The sequence below is a fragment of the Dipodomys merriami genome, unplaced genomic scaffold (assembly GCF_024711535.1).
Source record: "Dipodomys merriami isolate MVZ:Mamm:240054 unplaced genomic scaffold, mDipMer1.0.p SCAF_3, whole genome shotgun sequence".
Taxonomy (NCBI): domain Eukaryota; kingdom Metazoa; phylum Chordata; class Mammalia; order Rodentia; family Heteromyidae; genus Dipodomys; species Dipodomys merriami.
The window spans coordinates 82508835-82527193 of record NW_027204492.1 but is presented as its reverse complement, the minus strand read 5'-3'; the positions used below and the strand labels follow the sequence as shown (position 1 = coordinate 82527193).

At 39.7% G+C, this 18359-nt stretch overlaps 1 protein-coding gene across 16 annotated transcripts in view; it reads right to left on the bottom strand.

Moving 5' to 3' along the window:
• Positions 1 to 18359, bottom strand: part of Huwe1 (HECT, UBA and WWE domain containing E3 ubiquitin protein ligase 1) — a 172728-nt gene that overhangs the window by 83371 nt on the left and 70998 nt on the right. For all 16 annotated transcript variants that reach the window (XM_070040419.1, XM_070040423.1, XM_070040420.1 and 13 more), the window contains 5 exons: positions 12817 to 12923; positions 12415 to 12592; positions 10581 to 10672; positions 8247 to 8458; positions 179 to 236 (listed from right to left, as the gene is read on the bottom strand). In XM_070040419.1, the coding sequence (XP_069896520.1) occupies positions 179 to 236; positions 8247 to 8458; positions 10581 to 10672; positions 12415 to 12592; positions 12817 to 12923 (647 nt within the window). The remainder of the gene's footprint in view (positions 1 to 178; positions 237 to 8246; positions 8459 to 10580; positions 10673 to 12414; positions 12593 to 12816; positions 12924 to 18359) is intronic.

Below are 18359 nucleotides of genomic sequence, written 5' to 3'. Positions count from 1 at the left end.
TAATTTTTTTTAAAAGAAACTAGTCTACTAGAATAAAAACATAAGTTTCCAGATTTGTAAATCATTCCCCTCTGGATTTTAAGGGAAAAAATAGAAAACTATTGAATTCTTTGATGATCCCACAGCTGTTCTAGGGAAACATACACGTTTATTTAATTTGCCCTACAATGAATCTTACCACATTAAGGATGTAATCCATGAGGGGAATAGGAATACGTTCCTCTGTACCAACAACCCTGTTAAGGGAGAAAAGAGTGAGTTACACAGAAATTCACAATACCAGTGCAAGAGAAAAAAGTGAGGAAAAGGATATAGTAAGAATATAGGCCTTTTTATAAGTTAAGACTCCAAGTTTTAGACTCATACCACATGGAGAAAATAGTTGAAATTTATCTTGAACCTAACCTGAATAGAAATGAAAGAAAGGGGGAAAATCAAGCCTTTAAAAGTACAGGATTTAACTAGGAGAGTACAAGGAAAGGAGTGACACTGTCCAAAAAGAGATGTACTCTTTTACATAACAGTAACACCTTCTGAAAATACCTTTATAATGAAAATTTTTTTAAAGTACAGGATTTTTACATATCACAAGTGACATTATCATCTAAGAATAGGAAAACTACCATTAGAGGAATGCATATTAAAAATTAAGTATTAGTAACTTCAACAAAAAGGATCTAGTAAAACAAACTCAAAACACTTTATGTTGTATCAAGTTTAGTTACAGATAACAGGAAGAGAAATTAATTTTGTCCAAATCCATGCATAGGTTGATAAATTATGCTAAATAGTCGATGCTGATAAAAGGTGAAAGATCTGCTCCAGGCCTCCTTCCCTAACAATCTATACTTGCAGCCTAACAACATCATTTCTTCTGCATTTTTAGATGCTTCAATCCATGAGGGGAATAGGAATAAGAGGTTATAATAATGCTGTAGCTGCAGAAAATGCAGTCTTAGATTAAAAGCTGTAACTTGGTTTTTTGCCATCAAAGTAATGGCAGGATGGTGGGGGGGCGGGGGGAACAACACTTAAATAGTATACTTAAATGAAATCTTGTTTTCTTTCTATCTCGTATCTTTGAGGTACAAAAATGTACCGGGAAGATAAGCTCCAGGAAAGAACGAAGCATTTTAGAAATAGACTCTAGGAACAGATTTTTATTTTCATAATAACAGGAAATTTTATTAGGTAGGAATACAGTTTTAATAATCTGAAAGTATGTTGTCCCTTGGGTAAGAATTTTACCCTTGCACAAGGTTTTACTGAAGTTTAACAGGTTTGAGGCTCTACCCCAGGACCAGCCTAAAAGTAATCACTGTTAAAAAGATTGGGGCAGGTTTACAGAATTACATTTGAACTCTTAAGGCATGCTTTACTGACTGGACTATTGTTTCAGGAACATGTACTAGAAGGAAGCCTTATCCTTAATCCTTTGGGGAAACAAAGTTAAGTAAAAAGTAGTGGAAGAAAAGTTGACAAGTAATAGTTCTCATCTCATAGTACAACAAAATGAAAATACAGAGTGGGTGAGATTGAGTGGAATACAGTGTAAACAGTGTGGAGATGTAATAATACACCCCTCCTCAGAATATAATTGATATAAGCCAATAAAAAAAAAGGAAAGAGAATGGAGAGGCATAATGAATGGTTTCAATGATAAAATGCCCAAAGCTGGCTTTTAGGGGAAGAGATGCTATGAATATCCTTAATGAAAAATCTTTGAACACTATACAAATGGAGGAGCTCTATAAGCCACAATTACAAAGATTTCATGAGACTACAGACTATTCCATTTAACCATAATATATTTCCTCAGAATTATGCAGCATCTAACACCAACCCTCCATTCCAACTTTGCCTCAAATACACCACAGATCAACGCCTGTAACTAATAAATGCAGCTGAGGCTGAAATCCAATGAGATACCCACCCCTTGGCAGAAGTCAAATATGGTGCAGAGCCTAGGTGATGTAATGAAATGGGCCGCAGATGCTCCCTTCATTGCTAGATGGAAGTTGACTGGAAGAACAAGAGGAAAGGCAAACCAAATAGTGGCTCTTAATATAACCACAGGAACAAACTTATAGTCAAGTAACTACTTTTCTTCCTCTCCTACCTTCATCTTCAGCTATGAGGCCCAAGAAGTCATGTAGTAATACTAGAAATGATGAACTTACTATCTTCAAAAGAATTCCACCTACCAGTTGGCCTCAAGAAGTCATTCAAGTCTTTAAAATAATGTGTTCACATTAAAAACAATAAAAGAGGATTGGTGCTGGTGTAATCTTAGTCAGTCCCAGCTTTGAGACACCTATCTCATGTTAACTATACAAAAAAGCCAGAAATGGAGCTACGGCTCAAGTGGTAGGGCACTAGGTCAGGGACAAGCCTCAGGACCAGCACACATGCACACATACGCACATGCACACGCACACACACAGAGTAAAAGACTGCATTATAGTGGTGAATGAAGCAATCTAATATAACTGTTATATGAAAAACTTCTTGCCTTGCTCTCTTTTCCAAAACATACAAGTTCCCAAATTCTGATCAGTTTTACCTTTTTTCTCTGCTCTTCCAAAAGGAACCCTACTAATGGCTCACGTTTCAGGGAACAAATGCTTCTCTGTACCCATTGCCTTAAAAGACCAGACAACTGAACTACTGTTCAATTCCAAAGACCACAAGGACCTACACAACCCATTTCTTTCAAGAAACAGGTTATAAGCTTGGCACACTGAATGCAAACAAACATAAAATGAACTTCTGATGCCCTAATGAGAAACCCTGATTACTTACTGCTAAGTATATCTATTTTCAGCTACATCAGATTTTAGAAGGCAAAAGAAACCCAAAGACAAATACTTAAAACCATTTACACTGTCAATTTGTGGTGGCTCACAACTGTAACCCCCAGAACTAAGGAGAGTAGAGCAAGTGGATCCCAAGACTGAGGTCAGAGTGAATTACATAACAAAGTTCTAGGATGTCTTATGATACATAACAAGACTCTGTCTCAAAAGAGAACTACTTATAATAAATGCTCCTAATGTAGAAAAACAGCCCAAGTATTTAGGTAGACTATATTGTCTAAGTTTCCATATATCAGATCCTTAGCATAAAACCAAGTAACTCAAGTCAGGAAACAATGAACCATGCTTGTAACCCTAGCCACTTAGAAGACTGAGATCTGAGCATTGTGGTTCGAAGCCAGCCTGGGCAGGAAAGTCCATGAGATTCAAGTTCTCCAAATAAACAGCAAAAAAGTCAGAAATGGAGCTGTGGTTCAAGAGGTAGAACAATAACCTTGAACTTTTAAAAGAAACTCAGGGACAACACTCAGTCCTGAGTTCAAGCACCAGGAACAGCACAAAAATATATATATATATTACTCAAAACTCACATATAAACACTAAATTCAAAATAATTAGTAGCTGCTGGTTTGTGGGGGAAAAAACCAGAAAAGCCAACTCCAATTGGAAGAATAAACACTATTTCATATTTGTAAATTAGATCACTTAGTAATTAAATACTGATATTCAATATGAATCTCTAAAGCATAAACAAAAAATCCAATAAGCAAAGTATACAGATCAGAAACATAAGTAAAATTCCATTTATATGATTATATTTACAGAATGTTCTTGAATATGTAAAATTAATCTACAGTGAAAGATCAATGGTGGGCAAAACGGTAACTGGAAATTTTAAATATGCAGTTTACCGTATGGGAATTATACTTTAAGAAAAAAATTAATGCAAAGCCAAATGCCAATGGCTCATGCTTGTAACCCCAGCTACGCAGGAGGCTGAGGATCATGGTTTGCAGCCAGCCCAGCCAGCCAAAATCTACAGGACTCTGTATCTCCAACTAACCACCAAAAAGCCTAAAGTAGAGCTGTGGTTCAAGTGACAAAGCACTAACTTTGATTATAAAAGCTCAGGGAGCCAGGTGCTAGTAGCTCACACCTGTAATCCTAGCTACCCAGGAGGCTGGTGTCTACAGATTGCGGCTCAAAGCCAGCCCTGGGCATAAAAGTCCCTGTGACTCATTGGAAAAAAACAGAAGTGATAGAGTGGCTCAGGTGGTAGAGTGCTAGCTAGCCTTAAGCAAAAAAGCAAGGGACAGTGCCCAGGCCCTGAGTTCAAGCCCCAGGATAGACACATGGAAACACAAATACATACAGACACAGACACACACACAAATGGGAGTGCTGAAGATGTGGCTCAAGTGAAAAAGTGCCAGTTGGATCAAGCAGGGAGAGCATGAGGCCCTGAATTCATGCCTCAGTAGGGACACAAACAAACAAGGGGGGAAGGGGAGACATCTGAATTTAAGTGCCTATAGTCCATGCCTGTAACCCTAGCTATTTGAGAGGCTGAGATTAAGAGGATCATATTTCAAGGCCAAGCAGGGAAGAAAAAGTCCAGACGCTTTTTCAACCAAAGAGTTGGGATCTTAAACATGTGAGTATCACTTCTACTCAATATACGTACAAGGAGGGAAGACTCAAAAATAACCAGAAAATAAAAAGAACCTGCCACACAAGGTCCTGGATTGAAACATCAACATGACACTCCCTTACAAAAACTGGAGAAAAAGCATGGCTTATGAATACATGTATACAGCATAGGAAAGGGTTGGGGGCATGAAAAAGGAATTTGTTACCCCATTTTAAAAGTCTGAAACCAGAACATGAAGATAAAGGGAGGGGAGACAAACCCATTTTTAAACCTCTTTATCTATAGTGAGTACACAAAAATTTCTATCCTAAGCATGGAGGTTAATGAGATTAAAAAAAGAACCATCCACCTTCTAATGTATATATGGATTTCAAAATGAAGCTTGAGTTTAGATCGTTTCCTTGCTTTTCATTCCAGCAAAAACAATGCACTTAGTGATTGGGATTCCTTCCCCTTTAAAGACAGCAGAAGTGAACAAGGATATAAAATGTTGAAATTTGTGAAACAGTCAAGTATAGTGGCATGTATGTGTAATCTTATTCAGTAGGTGAAGGCTTTCAAGTTCCTGGCCAGCCCAGGCAGAAAATAATAGTGAATTTATATCACAAAAATAAAATAGAAGCTGGGTGCTCATTGGCTGTAACCCTAGCTACTGAGAAGGCTGAGATCTGAGAACCACAGTTTGAAGCCAGCCCTGAGCAAGAAAGTCTGTGAGACTCATCATCAATTAACCACCCCAAAAAAGCTTACAGGTGGAGTTATGGGGCTCAAGTGGTAGAGTGCTAGCTTTGAGCACAAAAGCACCCAGGCCAAGATTTCAAGCCACAAAAGAAAAAGAAACAAAAGGCTGGGCATGTAGTTCAAATGGTAGAGCACTTGTGTGGCTGGTACAAGTCCATGGCTTTAAAACTTCTGGAAGGGGAGTGGAGAGGTGGGGGTGAAAAGAGGGGAGGCAAAAAAAGATAAATATTTTGAATAAGTTAATATAGCAATGAACTACCAAGCCATGTAGTATAGAAAGAAACACTATAGAGTAATCTTATCTGAATAACCAACAGAGCATTATTAGAATCTCTTTTTTTGGTCAGTTGTGGGGCTTGAACTCAGCCTGGGCACTGTATCTCAGCTCTTCAGCCCAAGGGAGGTGCTCTACCCCTTGACCAACAGCACCACTTCCCATTTTTGAGTGGTTAATTGGAGATAAGAGTCCCAGCCTTTCCTGCCTGGGCTGACTTTGAACTGCAATTATCAGCCTCTAGAGTAGCTAGGATTACAGGCGTGAGCCATCAGAGCAGACTGGACAGATCTCTTTCTTTTTTTTTTTTTTTTAATATTATTTTATTTTATTTGAGAACATACTGTACAGAGGGGCTACAATTACATGGGCAGGATAATGCATACATTTCTTACCAAGCATTGCAGCCTCCTCCTTTGTTTACCCTTCACCTCCCTTCCCAGCCTCCCCCCTCCCCAGATCTCTTTCTTAAATTGATTAGGATGAGTGAAGAATGCCATTAGCATACAAAACTTCAAGAGGAACTTAAGATTCACTTCCCGTTTGGAAATATATAGAAAAAAAGTCCTTTAGGAATAATGTATTTGGGTGGGTACCTGTAATCCTAGCTACACAGGAGGCTGAGGAGATCCACCATTCCAAGCCAGCCCAGGCAGAAAAGTCCAAGAGAGTATAATCTCCAATAAACTATGCAGAAAAAGCTGGAAGTGGCATTGTGGCTCAAGTTGTATAGTGCTAGCCTTGAACACAAAAAGGCTCAGGGTCAGTGCCCAGGCCCAGAGTTCAAGACCAAGGACAGGTAAAAAAATAAATAAAGGAAAAGAATGAGTAAGTATAACCCCTCTATACATTACTTTTATAATAACAAAAACAGTTTTTAAGACTACTATATTTGGGCTGGGAAGGTGGCTCAGTGGTAGAGTGCTTGCCTTGCATGCATGAGGCCCTGGATTCGATTCCTCAGCACCACATAAGCAAAAAGAAAAAAGCCAGAAGTGGCGCTGTGGCTCAAGTGGTAGAGACCTAGCCTTGAGCTGAAGAGCTGAGGGACAGCGCCCAAGCCCAGAGTTCAGGCCCCATGACCAGACCCAAAAAATTAAAAAAAAAAAGTCAAGACTAATATATTTGGGCAAACCTCACAGTGATTTGGTAGATAGAAATGAAGTAGATAAGTTGGGAATGGAAGCAAATGTGGATAATACACAATGATAGGTGATATGGTAAGAAAAGAATAGAAGAGACTAAAGAACTGAATGCTGCTGAGAAAATTTGAAGTAACAAATAGCTTGAATATTAGGCATGTTAAATTTTTAGGTAGAGGAGAAACTAAAAATAAATGATCCAAACCACTAATACAAATAAGGAGATTTTTCCTTATTTGTAGTCAGGAAGAGGAACTCAACCTAGCAGGGGCTGATTCCTTGGTGCTCTACCCCCCTCAACCTGAAAAGGTATAGTTCTCTTTCAGGATGTCTTTCTCCTCTAGAAGAGTATTTTAAAGTAATAAGACTGTCCTGCTAGAACAAAGGGAGGTTTGCTTTCTCAGAGTAAGACATCTGCTCAAAGAACTAAAGCTGTGAGCAGCAATAATTCCTCCAAAACTGCTGAAACCAGCATGTTCACTATTATCTAGACTTCTAAGAGAACACATCAATTCTGAATTCATGCCACCAGGATCTTAAGGCCCAAGCTAACATTTATTATCAGCTCTAACCTAGTCATGTATAAACCTCTCTCATCCCTCCCTTAAGATGCCAATCAACACACAAAAGGAACATTAAATGAAATAATACAAGACTGAAGAGGGCTCAGTTCCACTACTGGCTTAAAGGTGATTAAGAATCAACTGCCAGCTCCAGGTGAGATCTCAAAATTCAAAAAGCCTGTGGAACTATTCATTATCAATATTTATGTCGCCTTTCTCACTGCATCCAGGTAGTCAATTTTTTTTCTGCCAGTCTTGGGCTCAAACCCTTAAACTCTGAGCATTGTCCCTGAGCTTTTTTGCTCAAGCCACATCTCTGCTTCTGGCTTTTTTGGTAGTTAATTGGAGATTGGAGTCTCACGGACTTTCCTGCTTGGGCTGGCTTCAAATCTGGATCCTCAGATCTTAGCCACCTGAGTAGAGAGGAATGCAGGTGTGAGCCACCAGTGCCCAGCCCAGAGGTAGTCAATTCTTAGGTAGGATATAACTGAAGCAAATAGAAATAAGATGAAATTAGTTCATCTGGATTAATATAGTTCAAAGCCTTCTCTGATTTATCTGGTATGAACAGACAGTAATCAAAGGAACAAAACCAACAGCAACAAACTGCCAACCAAAAAAGTTTGCGAGAATATCAACAAAATAAATCAGGTTTCAAATGTGCAATGTTTTTAAATGTGCTTGCAGCAGGCAGTCAGTGATGTGAAATACCAAATCAATGCGGAGCAAAATGAGTCCACTGTGCAAAAGCCCATCAACTTTCTATGTTTCTCAAGGAAACCATCACTATTAAATACCAACGTACAAATGATACTACCAAGGAACAAGAGGAAAAGAAAAACAATGATATAATCTTAAAATGACTCAACTCTCACTTCTGGCAGATGAAAGTGACATTATGGGGACTGTGGCTCAGTGGTAGAACACTTGCCTAGCATGCATGAGATCCTGGATTCTACCCCAAACACCACAAAAATGGGGGAAAAAAATAATGCTAAGACTGACTTAGTAACATGCCCAAGATCACAAGGCTGGAAAATTCATCTTGGGAACACTTACTGCTGGTTAGGCTCAGTTTCATTTTGCTGAGTAGTATTAAAGCTCTGCATGGCCTGTACTTCCTCCTCCTCTTCATCCTCACTAGATGCTTCTTCTGCAGCATGATTAGACCTTGGAGGAGGAGCAGAGGCAGTTCCATCTGCCTTCTGGATTGATGGCTTCTGGCAAATATATTTAGGGTCTCTTCCAAGATTACAGATTTCCTCAAGTAACTGATGGCAAAAGATAAGATTATTTGTTAACACTTCAGAAATATAAGATATGAAGATTTTGTGTGCATTTTCTAAGTGGTGTGTGTGTGTGTGTGTGTGTGTGTGTGTGTGTGTACGTGTGTGTGTGTGTGTACACTATAGGCCCTAATTGCATTTAATAAACACAACTGAAAGGGAAGTATTTTGTTCATTGTTAAGCATTTTTTTTTTGGGTCCGGTCGTGGGGCCTGAACTCTGTCCCTCAGCTCTTCTGCTCAAGGCTAGTGCTCTACCACTTGAGCCATAGCGCCACTTACGGCTTTTTTCTTTTTGCTCATGTGGTGCTGAGGAATCGAACCCAGGGCCTCATACATGCAAGGCAAGCACTCTACCACTGAGCCACCTTCCCAGCCCTTGTTAAGCATTTTAAGTTGACTGAGTGACCTGACTACTTGTCATAATAATTTACCAGCTACTCAAATATTAGTATCAACAACACTAAAAAGACAGTTGGACAGGCTGTCAAGTGTGGGAGAGGAAGAGGGTCAAAAAAGACTAAATATGAGCATGGGAAGGTGGCTCAGTGGTAGAGTGCTTGTCTTGCATGCATGGGGCCCTGGGTTCAATTCCTCAGCACCACATAAACAGAAAAGGCCGGAAGTGGAACTGTGGTTCAAGTGGTAGAGCCCTAGACTTGAGCTGAAGAGCTGAGGGACAGTGCCCAGGCCCACAGTTCAAGCCACAAGACTGACCAAAAACAACACAACAAAAGCCAAACACCTAAATATGTTCACAAACATATACGCGAAGTACAGCAATTCTCAATCTAAAAAGGTCAGAATAGAGACTGGGGGGGGGGGGGGCGCGCACGCATGCACACCCCTCCTGTGGCTTAAACTCAGGGCTTAGGTACTTATTTCTTGACTTTTTCACTCAAGGCTGTTGTGCTACTACTTAAGCAACAGCTCCATTTCTGGTTTGTTAGTGGTTAATTGAGATTAGAGTCTCCCAGACTTTTCTCGCATGGTTGATTTCAAACAACAATCCTAAGATCAAAACCCTCTGAGTAGCCAAGATCACAGGTGTAACCTATGGGTGCCTGGCTAATAGACTTCTTTTTTAATTTCTTTCTATTTATTTATTTTTATCTTTTTTTTTTTTTTTTTTGGTCGGTCGTGGGGCCTGAACTCTGGGCCTGGGCGCTCTTCCTCAGTTCTTCAGCTCAAGGCTAGCACTCTACCACTTGAGCCACAGCACCACTTCTGGCTTTTTTTTTCTGCATATCTGGTGCTAAGGAATCGAACCCAGGGCCTCAAGCATGCAAGGCAAGCGCTCTAACACTGAGCCACCTTCCCAGCCCCACTATTTTTTTTTTTATTGTGAAAACACCGTACAGAGGAGTTACAATTACATGGGCAAGATAATGAGTACATTTCTTATCAAGCATTGTTGCCTCCTCCTTTGTTTCCCCTTCCATCTTCCCCCTCCCCCACCCCCCCCATAGACTTCTTTATGCAAAGATTTGAATGTAATGACTTCGCCAGTTGGCTTTTATGCTCATGGCTTTAACATTTGAGTCACAGGTTCACTTCCACCTTTTCTGTAGTTAATTGAAGATAAGACTATCATGGACTTTCCTGCCTGGCTGGTTTGGAAACTCAGTCCTCAGATCTCAGCCTTCTGAAAAGCTAGGAATGAAGGTGTGAGCCATGAGTGCCCAGCATGACTTTATGTGTATGTGTACATGTGTATTGCTATTAAGGCTGAAACTATCCCCTAGCTTTTTTGTTCAAGGTTCACACTCCATCATTTGAGCCACCACAGCCACACATTTGAGCCACTTCTTGCTTTTTGATGGTGAATTGAAAGTAAGAGTTTCACAGTCTTTCCTATCTGGGGTGGCTCAGAAGCAGGATCCTCAGATATCAGCCTCTTGAGTAGCTAGGATTACAGATGTGAGCCACCAGTGCTTGGCTTCACTTCATTTTTGACAAAGAATCAGCATATGAATGAGCAAATTAGACAGACATAAAATTCTTACTCCGTGAATTCAAATAAATGATCTCCACTGGGCTATATCTTTTACTACAATCTCTCCATTTATAGATCTATCAAGAACACAATCAGTTACATCATTTCCTACCTTGATGATGGCAGTCGTTGCATCTGTTTTAAGGGTAGGCTGGTGTCTCATGAGCTCATCAACAGCACTTCCAAGATTAGATGCAGTATCCCCTTAAAGCAAAAAATTTAAAAACGTTTAAAAAGATCTGTTAGAAAGAGTGAAAAAATAGAGTGAGTAATATTGTTGTTCGAACTTAAGATGGTTTCCTAGAGCCAAGAAATTATAGGCCTTGGTCTCCTGAATTAAATAAATAAAGCACATTTTTTAAAATGTCATTTCTAGGAAAACAGATGGAAATAGAACAAATAATGTTAAGTGAGGTAAGCCAGGATCAGATGAGAGAGACAAATGGCACATGTTCCCTCTGATACCCTAAAGTTAGATTTAATATGCACTGGGATACGACAAATTACACAGGACTATATACTCACATACAGTGAGACCGAAAGAGGATAGTCTTAGAAGAGAATCACAAAGGTACAATATCCAAACATATCTTCATATATATATAAAATAATATAAATACTGAAAGTAACTCCAAAGATATGGAAACAAAGAACTTTTCTTTTAATTTGTTTTTTTTTCTTTTTCTTTAACCTTATATATGGTGTATTCATGTGCACATCTGTGGGAGGGTGGAGAGAGGGCACAAAATCCAAGGAAATAGAGTGAAAAAGTGCAGCAGTGGAGAACACAGGACATTGATGAAAGTGAACTATGCAACTTGTAGGTGGAGAAGAGAGGGAGGGAATAGGAGAGAATGAAGAAGCAGATGACATAGTATGAAAGGAAATGTACTTATTAGTTGACATATTTAAATGTAAACCCCCAGTTTATTACCTGTAAACTAATAATAAAGTAAAAATTTTTTAAAGTCAATTTTTGTGAAAATTCACATGTGTACCAGGAGGAAATCAATGTGACTATCTTGCATACATGGATATTGAAACAATATAATCAGATCACAGGAGACATGGAAAAACATCCTTACTCCCTAATACAATTTTTGTAGCAGGATAACAGTGAATTATTCACAAGCATGAGAAGTAAAGGATAAATATTAATTTCTATCTGCAATAGAATATAGGCAGATTTTCTATTAAGGTTTACAGATATATAATATATAAATAAGCTTTACATTCTGTATTATTTTTTCTGTAAAGTTTAACTTGCCTACTAGATGAAACAATGTGCCAAGGAAAGTTTCTTTGTCAAGGGCTGGGAGGGTAAAGCGCTTGCCTTGCATGCCTGAGGCCCTGGGTTCGATTCCTCAGCACCACATAAGCAAAAAGAAAAAAGCCGGAAATGGCGCTGTGGCTCAAGTAGTAGAGCGCTAGCCTTGAGCTGAAGAGCTGAGGGACAGCACCCAGGCCCAGAGTTCAGGCCCCACGACCAGACCCACCCGCCCCCAACCCAAAAAAAGAAAGTTTCTTTGTCAAATGATCCTTTTTTTTTTTTTTGTTTTTTTTGGGTGGTCGTGGGGCACTCTGGGCCTGGGCAGTAGGTGACCCTCAGCTCTTCAGCTCAAGGCAGGTGCTCAACCACTTGAGCCACAGCACCACTTCTGGTTTTCTGGTTTATTGGGATAAAAGTCTCACAGAGTTCCTGCATGGACTGGCTTTGAACTGTGATAGTCAGATCTCAGCCTCCTGAGTAGCTAGGATTATAGGCATGAGCCACTGATGCCCAGCTAAAGAAATTATTAAGCCTAACCTTTTTTCTTTTTTGGTTAGTTGTGGGGCTTAAAGTGTGGGCCTAGGTGTTGTTCCTGAGCTCTTCAGCTTAAGGCGAGTGCTCTATCACTTGAGCCATAGCAATACTTCCTTAACCAAATCAAACCTAGTAAACTCACCAAGGGGATCAGAACTCCTCCTCCTCCGCATGGCTGGGAGATAATCTGGTGAAAGAAGAACCTTAAAGAGTCGTTCAAATGGCTGACACTGCACAAAAGACTGAAGGCCTCGGGCATTCAAGCAGAGTGCACTGAATACATTTGGGAGGGAGCCAAGCACTTCACGTGTAGCAGGAACCTATAATGACAATAACATGGGGTTTAACTGTGCTTGAATGAATCTAAAACAAAGTTAATATTAAGAATTAAGATAGCTATTACACTAGACAGAAGTAGTTTTCATAAATGGGTCCCAAAAATATATTCAACAGTGAGACAGCTTTTCATGCAACAAAACTACATGAGTACATGCATGTCTTAGGGTATGCATACGTTGTCAACAGAGAAGTAGAAAGAACTCACATCTTTGATAAGCAGTGCGTGCAGCATAACATCTGTCAAACCATTGTCCTGGAGTGAGGACAGCAATGATGGTTCTTGAAATACAAATACAGTAACCACTTCAGTAGCTAAAAAAAAAAAAAAAAAAAGAGGGAAATATAGAAAATAAAGGGACATCTCAGAAATGCAAACAAGTGAAACAAAAACAACCTAACAATCTTACTCTTGCGCTTACTATAAAATCAATGTTCTAGTACTTCTATAGCTGAGACTAAAAACTATTATAAATGGCATATTTTACATAAATGATGTTATGCTGTGATACAATTATATAATTTCCTTTGTTTTTGTTTCCCAGTCACCACCGCTAATTCTTTTTGAATGGCTGCATAGTACTCTATTATACATAAAAAAATCCAAGATTAAGGGGATAACATGTATTATAAACAGATTGTACAGTAACCATAAAATAAAATCAGTAAGAACAGAGTCTTTAAAATACATGAATATCATGAGTTTGACATGTCATTTAGAGAAGTACATTTAATACGATTACTAAAAATTTCAAAACCTAACGAAGAAGATACATAAATACCACAATCAATATCGGGGAGAACTTTTTTTTTTTGGGGGGGGGGGTTTGTCATGGGACTGGAACTCTGGGCCTGGGTGTTGTCCCTGTGCTCTTAAGCTCAAGGCTAGCACTCTACCACTTGAGCCACAGTGCCACTTCCAGTCTTCTGGTGGTTAAATGGAGATAAGAGTCTAACAAACTTTCTTGCCTGGGCTAGTTTGAACTGTGATACTCAGATCACAGCCTCCTGAGTAGCTAGGAATTCAAGCGTGAGTCAGCAGTGCCCAGCGAGAACATTTAAAAAAGTATCTTTTTCATTGGTGCTGAGAGCTAAAAGAAATTGATAGAAGAGTTACACTCAAAAGATGGTGAATGACAAAACTTTGGCGAAGTAGCAGGGTATAAAATTAACCCTCAAAAATCAATGGCTTTTGTATGCCAACAATGAGAAAAGTGTGACTGAAATTAGGAAAGTAACTCCATTTGTAATACCCCACAAAAAATAAAATACCTAGGAATTAACTTAACCAAAGAAGTAAAGGACCTCTATCATGGAAACTTTAAAAACTTGAAAAAGGAAATCAAAACAGAACTTAGAAAGTGGCAAAAACTCCCATGCTCCTGGATTGGAAAGATCAACATCGTGAAAATGGCAATACTTCCCAACGCTATCTACAAATTCAATGTGATACCTATCAATATTCCAACCTCATTCTTCAAAGAAATAGAAAAGGCAATCCAAAAATTCATATGGAACAATATAAAACCCCGAATAGCAAAAACGATCCTCAAGAGAAAGAACAGTGCTGGAGGAATACCAATACCAAATTTCAACCTCTACTATAAAGCAACAGTGATCAAAACAGCTTAGTGCTGGCACAAGAACAGACCTCAGGACCAATGGAATAGAATTGAAAACCAGAAATGAATCTAAAGACATATAGCCACCTAATCTTCGATAAGGGAGTTAAAAAAATAGAATGGAAGAAAGACAGCCTCTTCAGTAAATGGTGCTGGCAAAACTGGTTAATCACCTGTAGAAAACTAACACTATATCCTTCTATATCACCCTGCACCAGAATCAACTCCAAATGGATCAAAGACCTCGGAGTCAAAGCAGACACTCTGAAAACATTACAGGAAGGAATAGGAGAAACCCTAGGTCTCCTTGGCACAGGCCGAAATTTTCTTAACAGAGACCCAGAGACACAACAAATCAAAGAAAGGTTGAACAAATGGGATTGCATGAAATTGCAGAGCTTCTGCATGGCAAAGGATATAGCAAGCAAGATCAATAGAAAGCCCACAGATCTTCACTAGCCATACAACGGACAAGGGTCTCATATCTAAAATATACCTGGAACTCAAAAAATTAAATCCCCCAACAACAAATCTTCAAAGAAACAACTGCCCAATAAATAAGTGGGCTAAAGACTTAAAGAGAAACTTCTCTGAAGAGGAAAGAAGGATGGCCAATAGACACATGAAGAAATGCTCAACCTCCCTAGCCATAAAAGAAATGCAAATCAAAACAACATTGAGATACCACCTCACCCCAGTTAGAATGGCTAAAATCAAGAACTCTAATAACAACAGATGCTGGAGGGGAAGTGGACAGAAGGGAACCTTTCTGCACTGTTGGTGGGAGTATAAACTTGTTCAACCACTTTGGAAAGCAGTATGGAGGTTCCTCAAAACACTCCACATAGAGCTCCCCTATGACCCAGCAATACAACTTTTGGTCATTTACCCAAGTGTACACAAACAAGACCACACTAAAGCTACCACCAGAAAGCCAGAAGGGCAGTTGTGACTCAAGTGGTAAACTGCTATCCTTGAGCACCTAGGTATAGCCCCAAAGACCTAAGTTCAAGCCCCAAGAACACACACACACACACACACACACACACACACACACACACGGTCATTTACCCAAGTGTTCACAAACAAGACCACACTAAAGCTACCAGCATACACACACACACACACACACACACACACACACACACACACACACACACACACACACACACACACACGGTCATTTACCCAAGTGTTCACAAACAAGACCACACTAAAGCTACCAGCATACACACACACACACACACACACACACACACACACACACACACACACACACACACACGGTCATTTACCCAAGTGTTCACAAACAAGACCACACTAAAGCTACCAGCATACACACACACACACACACACACGGTCATTTACCCAAGTGTTCACAAACAAGACCACACTAAAGCTACCAGCATACACACACACACACACACACACACACACACACACACACACACACACACACACACACAATGGAATTCTATGCCTCCATCAGAAAGGATGACATTGCTCCATTTGTTAGGAAATGGAAAGACTTGACACAAATTATATTAAGTGAAGTAAGCCAGTCCCAAAGAAACACAGGCCCCATGGTTTCCCTTATTAGCAATAACTAGTATATGTCTGAGTCAAGCAGAAAAGGTCAGATTAAGTTGATGTTAGGGAAATGAACCCTAAGATATGTATTCAAATGTTTTTTTCTTTCATGCAATTGTTTCTAACACATTTATTTATTTATTTATATTTTTTTGGGTCCAGTCGTGGGGAATGAGCCTGGGCCTGAGCGTTGTCCCTCAGCTCTTCAGCTCAAGGGTAGCGCTCTACCACTTGAGCCACAGCGCCACTTCCGGCTTTTTTCTTTTTGCTTATGTGGTGCTAAGGAATCGAACCCAAAGGAATCGAACCCAGGGCCTCGGGCATGCAAGGAAAGCGCTCTACCACTGAGCCACCTTCCCAGCCCCAGTCACCTTCCCAGCCCCTCTAACACATTTATAAGATTATTTCTTTGTTGCTTTGTATGTCCCTCCCCCACAGTATAACCCCTGCTTTCACTGTATTTGATGTCGGTATAATTTGTGGAGGGGAAGGGGAAAAAAATCGTTTAATTAGGGATACAGGTAGACCCATTGCAACAATGAGATGTACAAGTCGTTATGCTGAAAACGAACTTTACAACTTTGGTGCGGGGGAGGGGGGAGTTGCCCTGAGGGGGAGGAGAATTGAGTGGGGGGGCAAGGGGAGGATGGTAAAGGATAGGAACGGGAAACAAAGCAGTAGGCCACAATGTTTGATAACAAATGTACTTATTATCTTCCCATGTAATTGTAACCCCTCTGTACAGTATTCTCTCTCTCTCTCTCTCACACACACACACACACACACACACACAAAAGATGGTGAATGAGTGGCCATGTCCAATGGCTCATTCCTGTAATATTGGGAGATTTGAGGTCAGCGTGGGTAAAAATATAGCAAAACCATCTTTGAGATGAAAATATTGCTGAGGCCAATACAACAATTAAGCTGGGCATGGTGTTGTGCATTTATAATTCTAGCTCCATGGGAACTAGAGGATAGAAGGATCACCGTTTAAGAATGGCCTTGAAAACACACAATACCCCAACCAAACAAAAAAAAGCAAAACAGGGCTATGGTATAAATAGAAAAGTACCTACCTAGTAAGTACAGGGGACCTGAATTCAAACCCCACTATCATCAGGAAGAAGGGAGGGGGAAAAAATAGAGGGAGGGAGGGAAATGGCAGATATGATAATTAATTAGGACCAATAGGGGTCAACTGCATTTGAGGATCATTTTCTTTCATTTCTCTCTTCTTTTTATGAGAAGTTCCAGGGCCTCATGTTTCCAAGGCTAACAATTGTGCCACATCTTCTGCCCTGCTTCTGTTGGTTAATCTGGAGATGGAGATATTCGGCCTAGCATTGCTTACAATCATGATCCTCAGATCTCAGTCTCCTGAGCAGTGAGAAGTCCAACACTGAGCATCTGGCACTCACATGGCATTTGGGACTGTTGAATACTATATCAAGTTCTTTACTTTGTGTATGTGCGTGTACCATTATTGGAGTTTGAACTCAGGGCCAAGGTGCTGTCCCATAGCTCTTATTTACTAAAGGCTAGTACTCTACCACTTGCTCAACCTCTAGCTATTTGGCATTTATTTGGTGTCTCACAGATGTTTCTGTCCAGACTGGCTTTGAACTGGATCAGAACCTCAGATCTAGCTAATGGCATTAAATTATCTACTGGCTAAGTTAAGAAAGACATTATATTAACCTCTTACTTCACATTGATCAATAATAGAGAAAAAGTAATGAAAACAGTTATTAGGAAGATGCCTTAACAAGTACCAGAATTACTCTGGGTTGGATGTCCCCATTGTGCCTCTCTGAAGTTTATTTATACAAATCTGGGAGGTTTTGGTAAGACTGCTTTAGCAAGTTCTATTTGATACTTATGTCCCTTACTCCCCAAGAGTCTGTAATATAGCTCACTTCTTCCAACACTTAAGCTAATTTGTCTCCTTGTTTCCTCTCTTTTTTTTTTAATTGTGAAAATACCATACAGAGGGGTTACAATTACAACGACAAGGTAATGAGTACATTTCTTATCAAGCATTGTTGCCTCCTCCTTTGTTTCCCCTTCCCATCTCACCCCCTTCCTGCCCCACCCCCTGGCCAAACTTGTAAAGTTCATTTTTCAACAGAACGTCTTGTACATCTCATTGTTGCAATGGGTCCACCTGTATCCCTATTTAAACAATTTATTTTTTCCCTTCCCCTCCACAAATTATACCAACATCAAATACAGTAAAGTAAAAACAGGGGTTATACTGTGGGGGAGGGACATACAAAGCAACAAAGAAATATCTTATAAATATGTTAGAAACAATCGCAAGAAAGAAAAAAAACATTTGAGTCCTTATCTTGGGGTTCATTTCGCCTAACATCAACTTATCTGACCGTTTGTGCTTGTCTCAGACATATACTAGTAATTGCAAATAAGGGAAGCCATGGGATCATGCTAATGAACTAAAAAAAAATGAATGGCTCATAATGAAGTGTTTGTAGACAAGACTAGAAAATCCTAAGAATTCACCAAAACAAGTTAGTTT